Raw genomic sequence first — 20,737 nt, 5'->3', positions numbered from 1 at the left:
GTTCGAACCTTGGTTTAGTGGGTGCAAATAGAAAGTCTTAAACCAATTAAGCGGCAAAATATATACAAATTCTGGTACATTTAAATTTAATTGTATTTTTTTGGGGGCTGCTGCACCCTTCTTACTCTACCTAGGTTCGCCAGTGATGGTTTGTATCCTTCGATCTTTTTTCTCTTTCATATATATATATTTTATGCACGAATGCACTTATTAGCCTTCTTAATCATGTGGAGAATTAAGAGAAGATAACAAGATATGTCTTTTACGCGCTAGCCCTCTGAATCTCACATTTTTTTCATTTATGATAACATTTTCTTTTGTAAGGTAGACTCTCATGAATACGAAAATTATGTACGAGCTTTGATAAGTCATCTCTACTCTTTGGTAACAAATTTCATGGGAATATAAGCAAACAAACAAGCATACTCTTGAAATCCATAATGAATGGGTAATTGATTCTCACTTAGGAATAATTGAAGATATTAGTGGTTAATTTACAAAAAAAGAAGAAGATATTAGTGGTTTAAAATGAAAGTTTTTTGTCTTCTTAAAGCATATGTTGTAAAACAGAGTGAATGGGTGGTCGGCACGGTGGTTATAAAGAAAAAGAAATGAGGTTCTCATCAAATCTATTGCATTAGCGCTCCCAACCTACGTTATGATCTAGTTTCTTGCTTTCTTTAGATAGATGTGAAAATTTGTGAATGCCATTGAATGGAAAAATGTGGTATATATAGATAAATATGAATGAATTTCTGACAGATTTTTGATGATCAACAAAATATATGTCAGAAATACATTGATAATTTTGAATTTTAAAATAATCCTATAGCAGTTATATATTTCGTCTGAAATTCGTCAAAATTTCTTGATGAATTCTTGACGATTTATATTCTCTGTCAATATTTTGTCAAAGACAAATTGAAGTTTATAATAGATATATTATTTTGTAGGTAACTCAATCCATCCAAAATTTTCAGCGAATTTCTGATAAATTTTGACAAAATTTATTTCAATTATCTTTTGTTAATTCTTCTTCCATATGGTAATACTTCTGTTAAAAAATCGTTGGAAATTTTCATTTTTGTAATGTGAAAGTTGATGTCTTTTGTGCCGAAAGGCAACAACTTCACTGTAGATAAAAATAATTGAATTTTGCCACATTTTATATGATTTTTTCTCTGTCATTTATTTTTTTTCTCCGTATTTAAAAGAAACTGAACATACGGACCCTCAATTTGAAATAGTTGACATAGCACTCTATAATGGAACAAAATCAGATCAACCACCAATAATAAAATTAAACTTTTGGAGATTTCTAAAATAATTACCAAAATATTATTTTATTATAAGATGTCATTTTTAAGATGTCATTATAGCCTGCTATGTCAATTATGTCAAAAAAAAAGCGTTTAAAACAGTTCCATGTGCTACTCTTTTTGTTAAAAATGTATTTACAAAAATATTAATTTTATTTTAAACATAGAAAATATGAAAAATTAATGTGCAAAGAAATTTTTTACCATGTTAGTGTTCTTTTAAGATATGTGGATTTATTTAGGATAATTAAGTTTATCTAAAAATAGTAGATTTATATTTCACTACATAGTTTTGTTAGAGAAATGCATATTTTATATTTAATATTATAATATAACACATAGTTTGTAAACTTAATTTTGTAAGTAGATTTAGTGTTCAACAATGGTATTTTTTCTTTGTGATAGATTTGATGACCGAGTGGTAGAGATTTATCCCTATCGACTGGTTAATTTATTTGTATGCCGTTAGATTAATTTAGTTTTGATAGTTTTTTTATTAATAGTGGTAGAGTTATTATCCGCAATTTGGATAAGTAATTTTGCTAGATTATTGAGTTTGATGATATATTAAACTCGTGTTAAAGATAAAATAATTCAAGTTTAGGTAAGCCTAGCCGTCAAGAGAGAGATGTAAAAAAAAATTATTATGCTTTAAACCAATGGCCGGAAAATTCTATAACTCTGAAATTAGTTTGGTTAATTTGTTTTGCTTCTATTTTGTTTTTTTTTTTGTTTTTTTTTCTTTTTATCTATTTTATTGCCAATTTATTCTAAACCTAACAAAGTTTTAAACTTTTTAGTGTTTTTTATAATATATTTAGAAAGACAAAATCTTCAGTTCATAAAAGATAATTAATACTTCCTCCGTTTCAGTTTAGTTTGCCGTTGTAGAGTAAAAAAATTTCGTTTTAAAATTAGTGACGTTTTTAATTTCAATGAAACATTTTTGATTTTATATTTTAATCTATATTTCTGTTGGTTGAAATACGGTTAGGTATATTGATAATTATGTTTTATTTAGTAATTATACAAAGTTAAATAATTTATTAATCATATGTCCAATTCTAAAACGACAATTAAAATAAAACAAATAAGTATATTTTAAAATGAATAATGGTTCTTTAATGATGGTGATAGAGTTTTTGCTGCAAATTATGATTATTCTGAAAAACATCACAAAATTCTAATTAATTAACTATTTAAAACAATCTCTTTGACTATTATTTATCAATATAACCATATAAAAAAAATTTACGTCGCAGTGGCTTCTAATGGAACAATAATAAGAGAGTGGCAAACGTTATCAATTCCATGATTCTGCAGTTTCTCCCTGAAGTCGAGCAGGGAGAGTCTGCGGGGACGTGGCCGTTGCTCAGAGTCATGTAAGTTTCTTCGGGTCAGGATCAGGGGTCGCGGTCACCGTTGGCATCTCTCACCAGATCTGCGACGCGGCCTCGTTGCTAACCTTCGTCCGAGCCTGGGCCGCTACAGCGAAAGGAACCGCAACAAGTGTTCCTCAGTTCGCGGGAACTACAATCTACCCTCCTCCTTATAGCTCTTACCAGTCTCCTTCACTTGATGACCTCTACGAGCGTTGAGGCAAATGCGTAACCAAGAGACTCGTCTTCAAATCTTCCAAGATCGCTGAGCTTAAACTCAAAGCTGCTAGCGAAAGCGTCCCCGTGCCTACACGTGTGGAAGCCATCATGTCGCTTATCTGGAGATGTAAGATGTATACTGGTCTGTATCTAATGATGTGGTTCGCATTATCATCGAGAAAAAGGCCGTGACATTACGTTCATTTAAGCTGATATACTGATTTCATCTATGACACTTCAATCAGTTGGAAGTTTTGAAACACAACAATCATTTCTATAAGACAATTTTGATTATTATTATTATTCTTAACGGTACATATACACATCAGAATCTTATTCAAGAAATGTAACATACATGGTATACTAACGTTTCATAACCGTATTATCCAAAGTGGGAAGTTTTTTTTTTTTTTTTGGTGGGAAATTAGTAATAACGGTGTACATAAACTATCCTTTCTACTTTGCCTCCACATGGTTCCATCCAATTAGACCACAACGTTTTCGACCACGTCTCGAATAAACTTCTGCAAAGCCACCTGCGAAGATCCACCATCCTCTAACGCCACGTGGCACTTCTCAGCCATCTCCTTCACTCTCTTCCTGACGTCACTACCTTCCTCCATCACACGCCTCACCGCTCTCTCAATATCCTCCGCCGCAACCGTCTCCATCTCTCCGCCCAACAAATCTCCTCTAAAGAACCTCCGTATCTCCACCGCCAGTCCAAGCTCCTCCACCATCTCGAACGCGTTGATCTTCTGCTCCGCGTAGAGCGGCCACGTCACCATCGGAACGCCGAACCACAAGCTCTCGAGCACCGAGTTCCATCCGCAGTGGGTAACGAAGCTCCCGATCGCCGGCTTAGCGAGCACCGCCACTTGCGGAGCCCATCCGATCACCTTCCCTCTCCCCGACGTCCGATCCGAGAATCCCTCCGGTAGAACCTCCTCCGGATTCGCGTAATCTCCGGGAGGCTCCGTCAGTATATCCGGCGATCCGCGGCGGAGAGACCAGAGAAACCGGTGGCCGCTTCTTTCCAACGCGACGGCGATTTCTCTCGTTTGCTCCTCGTTGAAGCCTCCCATGCTCCCGAAACAGAGGAACACGACCGACCTCGCCGGTTGCTCGTCGAGCCACCGTAAAACCTCCTATTGCTTCGCTTCGACGACGTCGTTTTGGAGATGCAGCAGTGGTCCCACTGGATACGCTTGAGGAAGGTCACCAGAGAATATTTTCAAAGAGTGAGGCTCCAGCTCAGCAAAGGAATTTACCAAAATACCCTTCAACTTTCGGAAGTTTCGTGCTTGGTCAAAAAAGAAGGGAAGCCACTGCTTAGAGGTGAATAGATAAGGAAGACATTCCACAGGATAAGGACGAGTCAAACACGGGAAGTCCAACTCGTTGACCGAGTCGTCCAACTCGCTGACGTCATACCTCTTCTCGTCGAACATTAACTGGAGATGAAGCGTGATTCCTAGAAACGCAGCGTTTGACGTGTACATCATATACGTAGGGACTTTGAATTCTTCAGCTACTTCTATCATCGACGTGCAGAACATGTCGACGACGAATCCGGCGAGCCGCGGCGGCGAGTCGAGGAGTTTGGAGACTGCGTCTCTCACTTTCGGCTTTTGGTTGTCCATGAAGGCTTTAGGATCGAGAGGAACGTCGGGTGGTTGATCTGCGGCGGAGATGGTGACGTGACGGAGGCGTTCTTGAGACGGCGTGAAAAGGGGTGTAACGTGGTCGGAATCGTCGGCGGAAGGGCGAGGGATGATGAGTACGGTGATTGAGAGAAGATCGTCTTCGTCGAGGAGTTTCTTAGCTAACTCGACGGTTGACCGGAGATGGCCAATTTCCGCCGCGGGTATGAACACAAGTTGGATTTTCTTCATTTTATATGTTTATCTTTCTTTCCCTTTTTGGGTTTTGTGTGTTGACTGGTTTACCAGAAATAGTAAGGGAAGGTGTGTGAGTTTATACAGTAATGAAGTTGTCTGTTTGGGCCACGTAAGATGGGCTCAGTGAAACTAAATGGGTCAAGAAAAGGCTAAAATAAATTATAACCGCCGGGGGAACCCTAGTTCTCGGTTTCGTCTATGTTTGGCTGTGTATTTATATGCTTTTCGTCTTACACAAAACTTAAGACCTTTTCTGTTACTTTTTCATCGTGGAGTTTATGCTTTTTGTGAAGTGTTTTTTTTTGGGGGTGTGGAAGTAAGTATGGTGATGATACAATAATGTTATGGACTAGAGTTTCAGATCTGGGCACTTCACCCAGAAGTTGAAGAGTAACCCTTGGCTGTCTGAGTATTCTTTCACACCAATCATAAAAACTCTCTTTTTGTTTTGAGTTTATGTTTATGTTCTCGGTTTTGTTTTAGATGGGGCTTATATAAAAAGCTTAGGATGATAAAAAAAAAACAAATATCTTAGCGGATTTCAGTGAGGTTTTATCGATCAATGATCTGACTTTGTTACACACACTGAAGCTTCTTATATTGAGTTTAGATGTTTTTTTGTTGGATTGTTATGTATTTTGATGCTATGATGAGATAAAAACACGAAGAGTGTAAGAAGAGCAGTGGACAATTACAAATTCTGTGAAGGGTTTGTTGTTGCCGTGAGCTTTCCTAATTAAACGACTTCTCCTTCCACTGAGCATATCAATTCGAGTGTTTGTCTTTTTGTGTTGGCGTCCATTACCAATTCTGAGGGAGAAACACCATTCCCTCAGGTATAATGGCTTGTGACGCAATAGTAATTTTGTGGTATATCCTGATCATCTTGCCTTTTTAGTGCTTTTTGATCCTGGAAATGCCTCGTATATTGTTTTCATTTAATCATGTATGTTTCTGTGCAAATACTTCCCAGCCGTGTTCGTCACTATCTCTGCGTTATGTTCTGTTGCTTGTGTCATCCTTCACCTTTTTGAACTCCTGAATAATATAGAGTGGAAATTTTTTGTGTTTATTGAATGTGGAAGGGTAATATGGTGATGATACATTTATGTTGTGGACTAGAGTTTCTGATCTGGGCTCTTCTCCCGGAAGTTGAAGAATAACCCTTGGCTGTCTGAGTATACCCTTTCATCTGTTAAATTTAGTGTATTTGATTGATTAGTTTTTTTTTTTGGTTTGATTTGTTATTCTTGTTCTTGTTTAAGCTAAATTTTTGATAATTATACAATTTTATATCATTTTTATTAGTTTTATACAAATTGATTTAATATATATCAAATCTATATTAAATATTAATAAGAAAATAGTAAAATCTATAATATTTAGTAAAATTTATTTTTAAATATAGTTTAGATTTAAAAAATTTCTTACTGGTGCACATGAAAACACCTAGTTTTACTATACATAAACATACATATCTATATTACACAACATATTTAGTTGTTCTTTTATAAGCATCCACATGTTCGTTGGATAAAACGTGTATATATAATTCTTGTACATACCAAATAATAAATATAGAGCAGTGAAATTGTAAGAGATTGCTTTGATATTCAAGATTTACTTCTGTCATATGAAAAATAAATTTGGTATTTCATGATACAAATGCTACATTTAGGCCTGGTACGGATCGGATATCCGGGCAATTTTAAGATATCCGGATTCGGATCCTTATCCGGCGGATCCATAATTTTACTATCCTTATCCGGATCCGGGGTTCTCTGATATCCGGGTGTCGGATATCCTTATAAAAATTGTAATATCCGGCGGATATCCGGATCCAGATTTGGATCCTTAAATAAATAAAAAATAATATTAATATATAAAAAATATTAACAATAATTTAAAAATAAAAATATATATAATGTCTTTAATTATTTCTATGTATAATATTACAAAATTTACATAAAACTTATATATACTATTATAAAAATAAAAATATATTAAATAAAATTAATTTATATATATAGATATTACTATTTTTGAAATATTTATTAATAAAACTTACGGATCCGGATATCCGGACTTAAAAATTAAGATATCCGGATCCGGCTTTGACGGATCTAACATTTTACTATCCGGATCTAGATTCGACTCCTCCGGATATCTGGATTTTTGGATCGGATCCGGATCTCATCTCGGATCAAATCCGGATCTCAGATAAAAGTGCCAGGCCTAGCTACATTAACATTCATATAAGTCACATCTTGTATTTGCATAGTGACAGAGTTACGGTGTTCTTTTATAATGGGTGGTTTAAGAAACAAGACACCTAAACCTCTACCTCAGCTAGCAGGGTCCGACGATTAGAGCCGGACAGAATCTGGTATTACCCGACCCGTAAAAGTGAAACCATTCACTGTAACGGAGACGGTTTCGCCTTCCAGCTTCCGAGAAACATAAAGCCTGGACGAATTCACGGAGAGAGAGAGAGAGAGACTGAGTAAACAAAACCTCAGAAATGAACCAGACAAGACGAAAGAGACGATCCGATCCACCTCTCTCAAGACCCGACTCCATCTCGCCTGAGATGCCCTTCCCCTCCAAATCACCTCCCCTAATCTCCCCTCGCGTCAGAAACATCTTCTTACTCCTCACCTTCTGCTCCATCGTCTTCACCCTCTTCACCTTCCGCCGCGACCCAATCTCCTCCATCGCTCGCTCCTTACCCCTCTTCTCCACCCAACGCCGCCACCTACTCTTCTCAATCGCCGCCTCTCGCGACTCCTGGCTCCGCCGCAGCTCCTACGTCCGCCTCTGGTACTCCCCCGACTCCTCCACGCGCGCCGTCGTCTTCCTCGATCGCGGCGGCGGCGGAGGACTCGATCCCGATCCCGATCGCGATCACACCCTCCCTCCCGTGATCGTCTCCCAAGACGTCTCCAGGTTTCCTTACACCTTCCCCGGCGGACTCCGATCGGCGATCCGCGTCGCTCGCGTCGTCAAAGAGACAATTGATGGGGGAGATAACAAAGACGTGCGGTGGTTCGTCTTCGGAGACGACGACACTGTGTTTTTCGTGGACAATCTCGTCACGGTTTTGTCAAAGTACGATCACCGGAAGTGGTGGTACGTGGGGAGCAACTCGGAGTTTTATGATCAGAATGTGAGGTACTCGTTTGATATGGCGTTTGGTGGCGGAGGGTTCGCGATCAGCGCTTCGCTTGGGAAGGTTCTTGCTAGGGTTTTGGATTCTTGTTTGATGAGGTATGCGCATATGTATGGGAGCGACTCCAGGATCTTCTCTTGCTTAGCTGAGCTTGGTGTTGCGTTGACTCACGAGCCTGGGTTTCATCAGGTATAACGTAAAGAAACCAACTTTCTAGGTTTTAATAGTAATTGAGATCGTTTCTATATTTGGAAAGTTAAGCTAAATAACTGAAGTCTTATTTTACTTGCCTTGTTTGGTTGGTTTTGGGATAAGTGTAGTTAGTGTCTGAACATTACTACTATATATGTGTAGTTAGTGTCTGAACATTGCTATTTTTTATCAATGATTTAATTATAGTTCCATTGATGCCTGATTGATGAACAGAGAGTTTCTTCTTTATTTGGAAAGTTAAGTTCAGTAACTGAAGTGTTAGCTTGCTTGCCTTGTTTGGTTGGTTTTGGATTGTGTCTGAACATTACTATTTTCAACAATGATTGAAATGTAGTTCCATTGATGCTGATTGATGAACAACAGACCAGTTTCTATATTTGGAAAGTTAAGCTAAATAACTGAAGTCTTATTTTACTTGCCTTGTTTGGTTCTATTTGGACAAGTGTAGCTACTGTCCGAATATTTACTATTTTCAACAATGATTGAAAAATAGTTCCATGGATGCTGATTGATGAACAACAGAGAGTTTCTATATTTGGAAAGTTTAGCTCAATAACTGAAGTATAAGGTTACTTTCCTTGGTTGGTTGGTTTTGGACAAGTGTAGTTACTGTCTGAACATTACTATATATGTGCTATTTTTTCATAGATTGATATAAGAGGGAACCTATTTGGACTGCTATGCGCGCACCCTTTAGCTCCATTGGTATCACTTCATCACTTGGACGCGGTTGATCCATTCTTTCCAAAAACAAACCGGACCGAGTCCGTGGCTCGTCTCATCGGTGCTGCAAGTTTGGATTCCGCTAGGATCTTGCAGCAGAGTGTGTGTTATGATCCTTCAAACACAGTGACTGTTTCGGTTGTGTGGGGCTACGCGATTCAAGTCTATGAAGGGAATAAACTCCTCCCGGATCTTCTCACCTTGCAAAAGACGTTTTCTACATGGAGGAGAGGGTCAGGAGTCCGGAGCAACTATATGTTCAGCACAAGAGAGTATCCCAGAGATCCATGTGCCAGGCCGCTCGTCTTTTTCTTGTATGGTGTAGGATCAGATGAGACTGATGGGACGTGGAGTAGCTATAAGCTTCATAGTGTGGGAAACTGCCACCGAGGAGAAGCTGTTAAGCGATTACAACGCATCCGAGTTCTGTCTCGTAAGCTGAAACTTAACGTTGAACAGGTATAGTTTTATAAATACTCCTTTGCTATATAAATTGGCCAGATCTAAAATCTTTTTTTCTTCTCTTGAATAAAATGACAGATGAATCCGCCTCGCCGTCAGTGCTGTGACATCTCATCGCCTTATAACACTTCAATGGTCATTAACATAAGGCAATGCATGCCTGATGAGCTAATTGCCATGAACACTTAGCATTTTTTTCTTTCTCTAACCATTCACTTCAAGAATCAGCTAAACAGCGCCTGAGTCTAATATTCTTCTGATGTAAATCAATGGCAGAATCCTGAGGTAAGTTTCTTATTTTAATAGACCTCTGCCTGAATCAATCCTAACAATATTAACCTAATGTGTTTTTTGTCTTGTAGCTTGTAGGGGTGGGTTAGTTTTATTCTTCCTGGCTAACTTCAGAAGTAAATGTCTTATAGAAGAGACCAGAGTCCGAACCAGACGTAACTTCGAAGGATTGTGTATTTTCCACCAAGTTTGTTTTTTTGTCTTATGATATGGACTTTTCAAGGGTCCGAAGTTCAAATCAAAATAGTATTTTAGATGTCAATCTATTTCTAAGTATTTCAATTCTAAGAGAAATCAGGTTCATATTTAAGCTAAATACATTTAATGTAATGAAATGATTTGATTAAGCTAACATGACTCTAACACAATTTACTAGCAACTTTTAAGCAAATGGATAAATGAAGAGTCATGAGTATAAGAATTTGATTTCAGATGTCTAAGATTTAATCTAAAATGACAAAATTTCAATCAACACATTTTCACAAGTCTAGATAACAATTCTAATCAAGTTCTTTGTCAAGACAAATGCTCATTTACTCTCATTACAAATGTTCATTTACTCTCATTGATCAAACATCAAATGCCTTTGGTTTGTGTCAATCAAATAATCATTAAGAACAGATCATTCAACTTTCTAAATTTCTCTAACATCAAATGCTTTTGGTAAGGTAAGCTAAGAGCATGTTGAGTTGGCTCAAACATTTCATCGAACACCTTCCGGACAATGAAATGTCTAGATTTCTAATCTAAAATGGCCAACTCTAGATTAGCATTAAGATCACTCAATCAAGCAAAGAAACATATTAATATACTCTAAACATTCTAGATCATCACTTAATCATCCTAATCATCTTAACCCATGAATCCAAAGATGACTACTCACTCATTATCATGGTAGACACTAAATTATTAGCTGATCTAAGTCTAAACATGATTAATGATCAAAGCAATCAAACAATCATAAAAGATAATGATCAAGATTAGATCTTTCACCTAAAAGTGGCTTTTTGATTATATAGAAAATGAGATAAGATCCTAACATTAGGTTTAGAGAGTATTTATATGACTTCTACGATCTGGTGGGCTCAGTCAACAACCTGAAAGGCCCAAATAAAACATAAATTTTCGATCAGAAGAAGAGAAACGCGTGTGGGTTCATGAGGTCGCTCCACCAGGTCGCTCTGCTTCCAGAGCGGGTTCGCCACCTCCCTCCGGGACGTCGCTCCAAATGCATGCTTTGTTTCTTCATATTGCGCGCGGGTTGCTGACCTAGCTCCGTCTTGGTCGCTCCGGCTCTCGAAAGTCGTCGACGAGAAGTTGAGTTCGGAGCGGGTGCCTCACCTCGCTCCGGGACGTCGCTCCAAATGCATACTTTGTTTCTTCATTTTACGCGCTGGTGACTGACCTCGCTCCGTCTTGGTCACTCCAGCTCTCGAAAGTGATCGACGAGCTATTGGGCTCAGAGCGGGAGCCTAACCCCGCTGCAGGACGTCGTTCTGACTTCGTTTCGTCTGGAGCGGGTGTCGTAGGTTGCTCCCGTTGCCCGCTCCGGTGCTCTACTCGCTCAAACAACACTTTCCACTCCCTTTTTGATTCCAAAGGCCTCCAAGTACCTCCAAAAACTCCAATGGACACTCTAACACCTGATAAAAACTTATGCAAAAAGGAAGCTAAAATGCATAATTCCTAATCTAAATGACCAAAATATGCAAGAATGAAAAGTTAAAATAATGCAAATATGCAAGATATCATTTTACTTACTTTTGGCCAAGGAGAAGAATAATGCTGAGATCCTTCCTCTGTATATACAGTTGTGCAGGCATTGATGTTTCTCATACTCCATCCTAAGTTTTGAGTTCTTTTTTTTTTTTAATGTCATGCGGTGAAAGTCACTTTGCCTTTTATATGTTTGAGTTTTTTTTTTCTCATGTGGTGAGGGTCACTTTGCTCTTCGAATGTTACACCCGCAACCGTTTGTTCTTTTTTGGACACAAAAGTAACATATGTAGAAACTTAAATTTATTTATTTGCTAAATACCAATACACTGTTCATACCGACACAGTGAAGCAGGATTATAAGAATCACTTCTTTTGGAAATTGAGTTTACCGATGAAGAATGCGAAAAGAGAAGCCAGGAGAATGGGGAAGACACTGAGAACGATAGCTACAACAGCCAAAGAGTCATATGACCATATCTGAAACCAAAATAATCTTCCACGAAATCTGAAACCTTCTTCCTCTCTCCAAATGCTACTATCTCTTTCTCCATATCTCCATACTGAGATGTGAGCAACCCGTTTAAGATCCATGACGTGGGACTCAAGTAATACATCCAAATCCACCATTTCGGAATGCTCTGCATATCAATCAACAAAACTCTCATACATTTGATATTTTTATCTTTCTGAAAAAAAAAAGAGGTACTTACAGGTTTTGGAATGACATAACCAGCGAAGAGATTGACCATCGAGTAGAAACCAGAGCGTAGAGTAAAAGCAACGTGAATGTTTGGGGTGATGACAACTAAAAGCATGCCAAAGTAGTTGTAAATGAGCAGCGAGCAGAAGACTGAGTAGAAGCTCCAAAACACTTTGTAGAGCGAGACGTGATAGCCAACCATAGGATATAATATTGCAACACATAATATAGACTGGACTAATGAGTATGGAATCTCAACCAACACCTACAAAAGTTAAGGCTTCAGTTTATCTATTACTCCCTGTATGGATTTGATTTGAGGAAAATGTGTTAACCTGTGCAAGGGAGTAGGCCCATGAGTTGTACATTTGAGCAAATCTTTCGCGGTAGAAGACATTTCGTTCGGTTGCAATGCAGAATAATACGGTAGAGCAATTGTTTATTCCAGTGAAAAGAACCACCGTGTACATTGATCCCAATACATTGAAAAGATCTTGTTGAGTGTTTCTGCCAAAGAAGAAAGATAAAACATAAAGTTTGAGAGAAAACAAACTTAAAGAAAGTTGAGAGGCAAGAGAGTAACATTTTCTTAGCCTTTTGCCAGAACAAAACGCCACAGATCACAGAGGTAAGACACATGAAGAGGATGCGAGTGAGATTGTAGGAAGGGTTTCTCCAATAAGAGAGTTGTTGTTTCCATAGGCATGCCTTGAACTGTTCCCAGCCCGTTTGAGCATACCGCGTCGAGGAGGTTAGTTCTTCTGTTTCTGAAGATGTAACTCTCATTACTATGTTGTTCTCCCTAAAAACAAACAAAGACAAGTAAGTTTCAAAACAAAACAACACCCCAAGTGTTGTAGACTTACTTAAACAAAGACGATTCCTTGTAGATTTGGGCCAAATCAACACCAAGTTTGTCTTCTGATGATCTAGAAGTAATGCCTAGTAGCCAAGTGGCTGGATTAGTGTTCTCTTTCATTTTCGGAACTCCAGGAATCCTCTGCAGTTGAAAATTAATGTTGTAAATAAAGAAAAAATAACCATACTTTATATATATTTGGTTCAGTTTTAGTAATATATTTTATGGAAACTTACCATAAAGTATTCAATAACATTTCTTGAATGTTCTCCAAGAGGTCCATGATAGATAATCCTTCCTCCATTTTTCATCAAAACCAGCTACAGTTGAATGTCACATAATGTACTTTTAGAAAATAGTTTTTTTTTTTTAAAAAAATGGGGATGTGTGATATTTTCACTAATGTTACCTCATCAAATGCTTCAAAGATATCTGTGCCCGGTTGGTGAATAGTGCAAGCAACTGTTCTGCCAGTTTCTGTGATGTTCTTCACAGCTCTCATTACAATTGCAGCAGCTCTTGCATCTAATCCTGTGGTTGGTTCATCCATGAATATGATTGAAGGATTGGCAACAAGCTCCACAGCTATTGTTAGTCTCTTTCGTTGTTCTGTTGTTAAACCGCTAACTCCAGGAAGTCCTACTATGGAATCTTTAATTTCTTCCAGCTCTATCGTCTCAAGAACTTCTCTGACTATTGCCTATAGTATAAAATAATCAAGAAAATACTCAGACAAGTGAGAACTAAAACGATGTCATAATTTTTGTCTACCTGAGGAGTTTGGACGAAATGACAAACGTCTTGAAATGTGAAAGTTAGGGGCTTGAATGGTAATGCATTTTTGGACTGGGAAGCAACTTTAGAACTCGACATAATATGGTTTCCTGAACTTTGAGTGTTATCATCACTAGACACAATCGCACGTGACCTCTTTGAAGCTGAAATTACAGAAAGAAAAAAATCAATCAAATAAACTGAATTATAGAGAAAATCGCATAAAAAACCTTCAAAGTGGCAGCCACTGACACATAATATTTCACAAGCACTTTCTAAATTGACACTTGTATCAAAAAAACCCTTCAATCTGGTTTATCTGTACATCAAGTCAAAACCGTAACCGACACTGTTCAAAATCGATGATGTGTCGTTTTTTTAAAAAGATATTTTATTAGTAAAATAAATATAAAATAAAAAATATTAAAATTCATAAATAATTCAAAACAAATCATAAAAATCACAAAAATAGAATATTCACCAAAAAAATATTTAAATATTTTATTAATAAAATAAATATAAAAACACAGAAATATAAAAATATAAAAATTCATTAAAAATCAAAATAAATCATAAAAAGTCAATAAAATTCAGAAGAATAAAAAAAACCCAAAAAAATTTTAAATTATTTATTCATAAAATAAATATAAAATAAAGAAAATATAAAATATAAAATATAAAAAAATCATAAAAACTTAAAACAAATCATAAAAACTCATAAAATTTTACAAAAATAAAAAATTCACAACAAATATTTATATTATTTTATTGATATAATAAGTGTAAAATACAGAAATATAAAAAAATATCATAAAAAAATCACAAAAATAGAAAATAAAATTATACATGGTTTTATAAAAGCGACTAAGGAATAGTTGCATTGCGCGCTATAAACTGGCTACCCTTAAGCTATCATTAGTACCCATTCTTCCTTTTAACAATCCTGAATTTTTCCAAATCCAACCAACACACACACAAAACATAACAAATAAAAAGAAATCAAAAATAGTAGTCAATCTCTGGATTATGATTACTCTAATTCGGATTAGAAAAATTCATTATCTTCAAATGATTCTCGTGAATGATTTGTTTTGAATTTTTTAATGAATTTTATATTTTATGTATTTTTATATTTATTTTATTAATAAAATAATTTAATATATTTTGTGATTTTTTAGTCTTGCGAATTTTAATGACTTTTAATGATTTATTTTGATTTTTTTTAATGATTTTTTATATTTTCTGTATTTTATATTTATTTTATTAATAAAATAATTTAAAATATTTTTTTGACTCTTTGTGAATTTTATTGACATTTTATGATTTATTTTGATTTTTTTATGAATTTTTATATTTTCGGTATTTTTATATTTATTTTATTAATAAAATAATTAAATATTTTTTTTGGTGAATATTTTGATTTTTAGTGATTTTTATGATTTGTTTTGAATTATTTATGATTTTTTATATTTTATATTTTTTATATTTAACTAATAAAAAAAATTTAGGTTTTTTTAATTTTTTAAAGAAAACCGACACGTCATCGATTTTGAACAGTGCCGGTTACGGTTTTGAATTGATATACAAGTAATCCAGATCGAAGGTTTCTTTTGATATAAGTGTCACTTTAGAGGTTTAAAGTGCTTGTGAAATACTGTTAGGGTTCAAAGTGTAAGTGAAGCCAATTACAAAAACAATGTTGAAGAATAATGTGAAGCCAATTAAAGCACCAAATGCACTCCAGTAAGATTGATCACCAAAGTTCAGCCCTCGAGCATCAAGAACTTCTTCCCCTAACGTTCTGTTTCCAGATGTTGTCTTATGGTAATAGAGAGATGATACAAATAATTAATGAACTAAAAATTTAGCTTGAAAATGTGAGAGTTTTGTAATGAATTGGTTACCGTTTTGTAATGAATTGGTTACCTTACTCCACCGTGTAGAGAAAAATTCATTTGATGTTATAGCAATCTCAGCATATGACAATGGAGACAACCAGAAACCCCACTGAAGCCAAGCAGGCATAGACGCTGGAATATAACACAACATCATCACAATGAATACTCAAAAAACTTATTATGAAACGTGTTTCTCAAGTAACAAAACATACGTTTTCGAAGGACGAATCCTCCGAATAATGAGAGAAGCACTACAGAGAGTGTTCCAATTGTTGTGGAAAGAACAAAATCTCTAAAGGTGGCAGCAATAGCACGGAACATTGATATACATGAAAGGTGTAAAGCAAAGAAGATCAAGAACTGGCGAAAGAACCTGAAGAAAATAAAATTTAATTAGCAGATAAATTTCTTGAATTGTACAAAACATGTTGTGAATGTTGTTACCTGCCAATATCAGGACTATAACCAATGACATAATATGTCAACGAGGTCCAGAGAAACGCTTCAAGAAATGAAATGGGTATCTTTAAAATAGCTGAAGGAACTGCATATGCCCAAGCAGGATAAAAGTACAACTCTTTCTGCTTGTAAAACACTGAAAGCCTTGAGATTGTTAGTGTTAGTTCTGGAAGTCCATCAGCAAGCATTTTAAAGATTGAAAAGAACAAAGAACCCATAAGATAATTAGCATGCACTAGATCTCTTTTAGCCCCAGTCCTTAGATAAACCGTCATTGTAATAGATCCAATGCAAATCAACTGCATTAAAAAGGTAAAAGGGTTTAAGCTTTAAGCATGTAATGGTTAAAACAAGTATAGATTTTCTTGTAAAGAAGACATAAACTTACGAGTCCAGACTTGAAAACATAAACGAAAGAGTTTCGTTTCATCAGAAGAAACTCTCTCCTTGAGCAAGCTTTTAGCATCTCCCAGTTACTAAGTGAGTATTTTCTTGAGCATAAAGCATCTTTTTGAGCCTGAGACTTGTCATGTGTCTTGGAGAGTTCCTCTTGTTGTTGTAACCCAAGCTCAGACTTCTTGAACCTCTCAATAAATGAGTCAATGGAGACATAACAATATGGTTTGTCTATGTGACACCAATACTGTTCTTGATCTTTCCTTGAGATAACCTCCTGAAGAAATTCAGCAACAGATTTTCTAGTTGGACATTTAAATCCACAATCCTCAAAGAATCTACAAATATAATCCCTTGGACCAATGTAGATTATCTTTCCTTCTCCCATAAGAATCACATCGTCGAAAAGCTCAAACGTTTCTGGTGCAGGCTGAAGCAGTGAAACCACTGTGGTTCCTTCAGACAGAAGTGCATAATGTTGGAGACAAGATACAATCTGGAACGTTGTTGAGCTGTCCAAACCATTTGATATTTCATCCATGAACAGAGTTTTGATTGGACCTACGATCGTCTGACCTGCAGTAGATAATATATACATACTAAATATGAAGTTTGTCTTGAAAGATATTAGAACCAATGTCCATGTGAATGCTAAAGTACCTGTAGTTAATCTTCTCTTTTGGCCACCAGATATTCCTGGTCTTGATGTATCTCCAACGCGTGTATCTGCACAGAAACTGAGTCCTAGGATCTGATAATAATAATAAGAAAACAGATGCATTAATAACTTCTGATAGTGTTAATAAATAAAAATAAATAACTTCTGATAAGAAGAGAAAACACCTCTAAAAGTACCATACCTTTAGGATATAATCAGTTTGCAGGTTAGTTTTTGAACCTTCAATGGAAGCTGCCTGTCATCATATAGATTTTTTATTACTTGTAATTAAAATTCTTATTATATTCATATTAAAGCACTATAGATTTTTACCTTCATGTATGCATCTATATCAGGATCAGGAACTATTCCTTTCAGTTTCTCCCTTCTACTAATCTCTTTCATAGTTTCTATTATGGTCACAAAAGTTTAAAGCAACAAGAACTCAACAAATAGAAACATAAGAATAATTGTTTTGCTCACCTAAACGGCTTCCTGTGCCTTGAAAACATCCTGAAAAATCGAGTGTCTCTCTCACAGTAATATCTGGAATGTGTAGATCGTTTTGACTTACATAATTTGATGTTTTTTCAGGAACAAACTCTGATAATAAGTGACCGTTGTAACTAACGTCTCCTGTCGTCTGTAATGTGGAAGCAGCTCGTTTGATTTTTGAACAAAAGAACTCATATACATCGTTTCAATGATTTAATTAACAAAAAAAAACCTTCAAAGAAGGGTCAAGTCTTCCAGCTAGTGCAAGTAGTAGAGTGGTTTTACCACAACTAGGAGGACCAAGCAACAAAGTCATTCTGCAAACAAACAAAGCAAAACAAAAAGTATATTTCTTTGCAAGGAAAACAAAAATTAATGAGGAAGTGCTTCAAGAATGTACCTTTTAGGCCTTATGATACCACTGACACCATTCAAGATGCTTATGTTCTTTTCTTTCTTTAGACACATAAGTCTCTGTCAAAAAATCACCAATTATGTACATAATTAATTACTAGAGGTCCAAGATTAGGATGTTAACGTGGAAACTTAATTAGTTGAATGAACACTTACAGATAGTCTGCTTGCAATAGCATTCCAAAGAGTTGGGATTGGCTTTCCATAAACTACCTCACATTCTGCTTCCACAAAAAGATCACTGAACCTCACTTCAATCGTCGCTAACTCGAGACCAACCCTACAAAATATACATGAGATTGATAATATAGACCAATAATATTTACATTTTCTTAGCATATAAACATGAAACAAGGAACATAACCATAATAAAAAGCATAGTATTGAAACTTGAAACTTACTCATCGATTCTTTTCTTAATTTTCTGCAGTAGCCTGAGATTATCATCCTCAACATGTCTAATGAGATCATCAATAAAGAGATGTCTATCAAGATCCTCAAGTTTAGAAACATCCATGACTCGCCTCTCGTTTCTCTTCCCTTGTTCATCTCCGTTCCCAAAACAGAGCAGTAGTGATCCTTTCAAACGTTGGTAATCTCTCAATAGCAGCCCATTGAGAGCGAACATCCTCATCACCAATATCACCATTCTCTTCTCCAGCTATTTGAAGCTTTGTCATTATTGGAAAAAAGATACCCAAAAATATCCTACGTTACAGAAGAAGTTATATAGAGAAACGATCACAACCCAAGTGGGGGCTTCACGATATAGACAAAAGATATTTAGGTCTTAATGTGAAGCCCCACTGTCCACTAGTATGGATCAACTGTGAACAAAGCACCAAAAATAAATGACTAGACAATCGGCGAGCGTTGAAAAAGAATATAAACACATGAAATGGCGTCGAACATTTGGACCAAAGATGCCTAATTAGTAAATGCTGTAGCTTTAAGATTTTGCTCTATAAATACAGCTGTTTTTTTTTTGTGGCTGTGGAGTTATAGCTCTAAAATTTTAGCTGTAATTTTAAAAAAGGTAAAAGCATGATTTATGTAGATCAACGTAGATTAATATTATATATATATTAAACAACATATTAATGGGTTAAAAATAAAATGTATATTATTGTTATTGAATAAATAAAAATTATCACAAATAATTTGATTAGAACACGAACATTTTTTTTTTTGTAACTTAATTAGAACACGAACATGAACTAACGTTTAACCACAAAATTTTTGTAAACCAATGTATAAGCTAGGGTTTTGATTTTGATCTTTGATTTTGATCTTACAAATGTTTATCATATATATACGTTTAAGATTAACATCTATTTTTAAATTTTGTTTGTGGAACAAATTTCAAATAAAATAATAATTATTATGTTGGAAAGCATATAAAATTGGTCTTTGTACAGCCCTCACACAGACGTAAATTTAAAATTTCTAAAGAGGCTGTAAACTTATAAAAATTAATAAAGTATGAAGTGCGTAAATTTAGAGAGCTGTAGATATAATTATTTGCTGGGGACAACATCTACAATGATTACCAATCACCCAAGAAACAAGAGAAATGAGAGCCGCCTGTGAAGAATTTTCTTCATTTGAAAACAAGATTCCATTTTTGCGGCTGGGATCAAATCATGCAAATAAGGTTCTTACTTATTACAGTGAATGTAAGTACCTGTATATGTGCAGTACTTGTCTGGTTCAAACAAGATAGTTTATCAAGAATCGGGTTTCATTTGAAGAGCAGTTGAAAATTCAACTGCCAAATAACATGGAAAGTGAAACTAAATCATAATTCAACCCAACTATTTTTGGAGAAGAAACGATCTTCAACGGTATAAAGGATAGTTACTGTCTGAACATTACTATACATGTGCGCACCCTTTAGCTCCATTGGTATCACTTCATCACTTGGACGCGGCTGATCCATTCTTTCCAAAAATAAACCGGACAGAATCCGTGGCTCGTCTCATCGGGGCTACAAGTTTGGATCGCGCTAGGATTTGGCAGCAGAGTGTGTGCTATGATTCAACTCGATTAAGGCAATAAACTCCTCCCGGATCTTCTCACCTTGCAAAAGACATTTTCTACATGGAGGAGAGGGTCAGGTATCCGGAGCAACTATATGTTCAGCACAAGAGATCCGTGTGCGCTCGTCGTTTTCTTGGATATTGTAGGGTCAGAGGGAACTGAAGGAACATGGAGTAGCTATAAGCTTCATAGTGTTGGAAACTGCCACAGAGCAGAAGTGATTAAGCGACTACAACGCATCCGAGTTCTGTCTCATAAGCTGAAACTTAATGCCGAAGAGGTATAGTGTTGGGATCTAGTGAGACTATGTCCAACTATATATTGTTGGATTAGTACGATATTGTCTATTTTGGGTTTAAGAGTCAAGCCCGTATGGATTTAGTTTTAGATTATTTCCTAAAATGTTTCGTACTAATTATAGTTGGACATCTTTTTAAGGTATTTCTATCTGTACTCCATAATTTACTCCAAAAATAAAGTGGAAAATGTAGTATGTACAAAAAAATTAAAAAAACACTTCATTTATGGAGTAATCACTTTTTTGTTTGTTCACTATTCTATTTTGCACTCCATTTTGCAGTAAATTATGGAATGTGGTTGGAAATGCTCTTATATATTAGACATTATTTGTCTAAACTTGCAATGTGGA

At 35.8% G+C, this 20,737-nt stretch overlaps 1 protein-coding gene, 5 non-coding genes and 2 pseudogenes across 6 annotated transcripts; 6 read left to right on the top strand and 2 right to left on the bottom strand.

Annotated features, from left to right (window-relative positions):
- Positions 1 to 3,194: 3,194 nt before the first annotated feature.
- LOC106434369 lies at positions 3,195 to 4,848 on the bottom strand (annotated as a pseudogene).
- Positions 4,849 to 5,134: 286 nt separating this feature from the next.
- Positions 5,135 to 5,235, top strand: LOC125590987. Its single transcript, XR_007326979.1, has one exon. It is a non-coding gene; the product is annotated as a small nucleolar RNA Z157/R69/R10 (small nucleolar RNA).
- Positions 5,236 to 5,317: 82 nt separating this feature from the next.
- LOC125590993 lies at positions 5,318 to 5,412 on the top strand. Its single transcript, XR_007326985.1, has one exon. It is a non-coding gene; the product is annotated as a small nucleolar RNA R11/Z151 (small nucleolar RNA).
- Positions 5,413 to 5,458: 46 nt separating this feature from the next.
- Positions 5,459 to 5,583, top strand: LOC125590994. Its single transcript, XR_007326986.1, has one exon. It is a non-coding gene; the product is annotated as a small nucleolar RNA Z152/R70/R12 (small nucleolar RNA).
- A 38-nt stretch (positions 5,584 to 5,621) lies between these two features.
- On the top strand, positions 5,622 to 5,749 carry LOC125591009. Its single transcript, XR_007326998.1, has one exon. It is a non-coding gene; the product is annotated as a small nucleolar RNA snoR80 (small nucleolar RNA).
- Positions 5,750 to 5,902: 153 nt separating this feature from the next.
- LOC125590988 lies at positions 5,903 to 6,004 on the top strand. The gene has a single exon (XR_007326980.1). It is a non-coding gene; the product is annotated as a small nucleolar RNA Z157/R69/R10 (small nucleolar RNA).
- A 1,105-nt stretch (positions 6,005 to 7,109) lies between these two features.
- LOC106434367 lies at positions 7,110 to 10,028 on the top strand. The gene is made up of 4 exons (XM_013875212.3): positions 7,110 to 8,176; positions 8,849 to 9,382; positions 9,464 to 9,670; positions 9,748 to 10,028. The coding sequence occupies exons 1-3, from the start codon at positions 7,340 to 7,342 to the stop codon at positions 9,572 to 9,574; spliced, it is 1,482 nt and encodes a 493-aa protein (XP_013730666.1). The 5' UTR covers positions 7,110 to 7,339; the 3' UTR covers positions 9,575 to 9,670; positions 9,748 to 10,028.
- A 1,652-nt stretch (positions 10,029 to 11,680) lies between these two features.
- Positions 11,681 to 18,769, bottom strand: LOC106434365 (annotated as a pseudogene).
- Between the last annotated feature and the right edge of the window lie 1,968 nt (positions 18,770 to 20,737).

This window comes from Brassica napus, chromosome C7, assembly GCF_020379485.1.
Source record: "Brassica napus cultivar Da-Ae chromosome C7, Da-Ae, whole genome shotgun sequence".
Lineage (NCBI taxonomy): Eukaryota > Viridiplantae > Streptophyta > Magnoliopsida > Brassicales > Brassicaceae > Brassica > Brassica napus.
This window is presented reverse-complemented; position numbering and strand designations above follow the sequence as displayed.

Coding starts and splice junctions, on each gene's coding strand:
- LOC106434367 (XM_013875212.3), top strand. CDS start 7,340: ATGAACCAGACAAGACGAAAGAGACGATCCGATCCACCTCTCTCAAGA. Junction 8,177..8,848: donor ACGAGCCTGGGTTTCATCAG/GTATAACGTAAA, acceptor ATTTTTTCATAG/ATTGATATAAGAGGGAACCT. Junction 9,383..9,463: donor TGAAACTTAACGTTGAACAG/GTATAGTTTTAT, acceptor ATAAAATGACAG/ATGAATCCGCCTCGCCGTCA.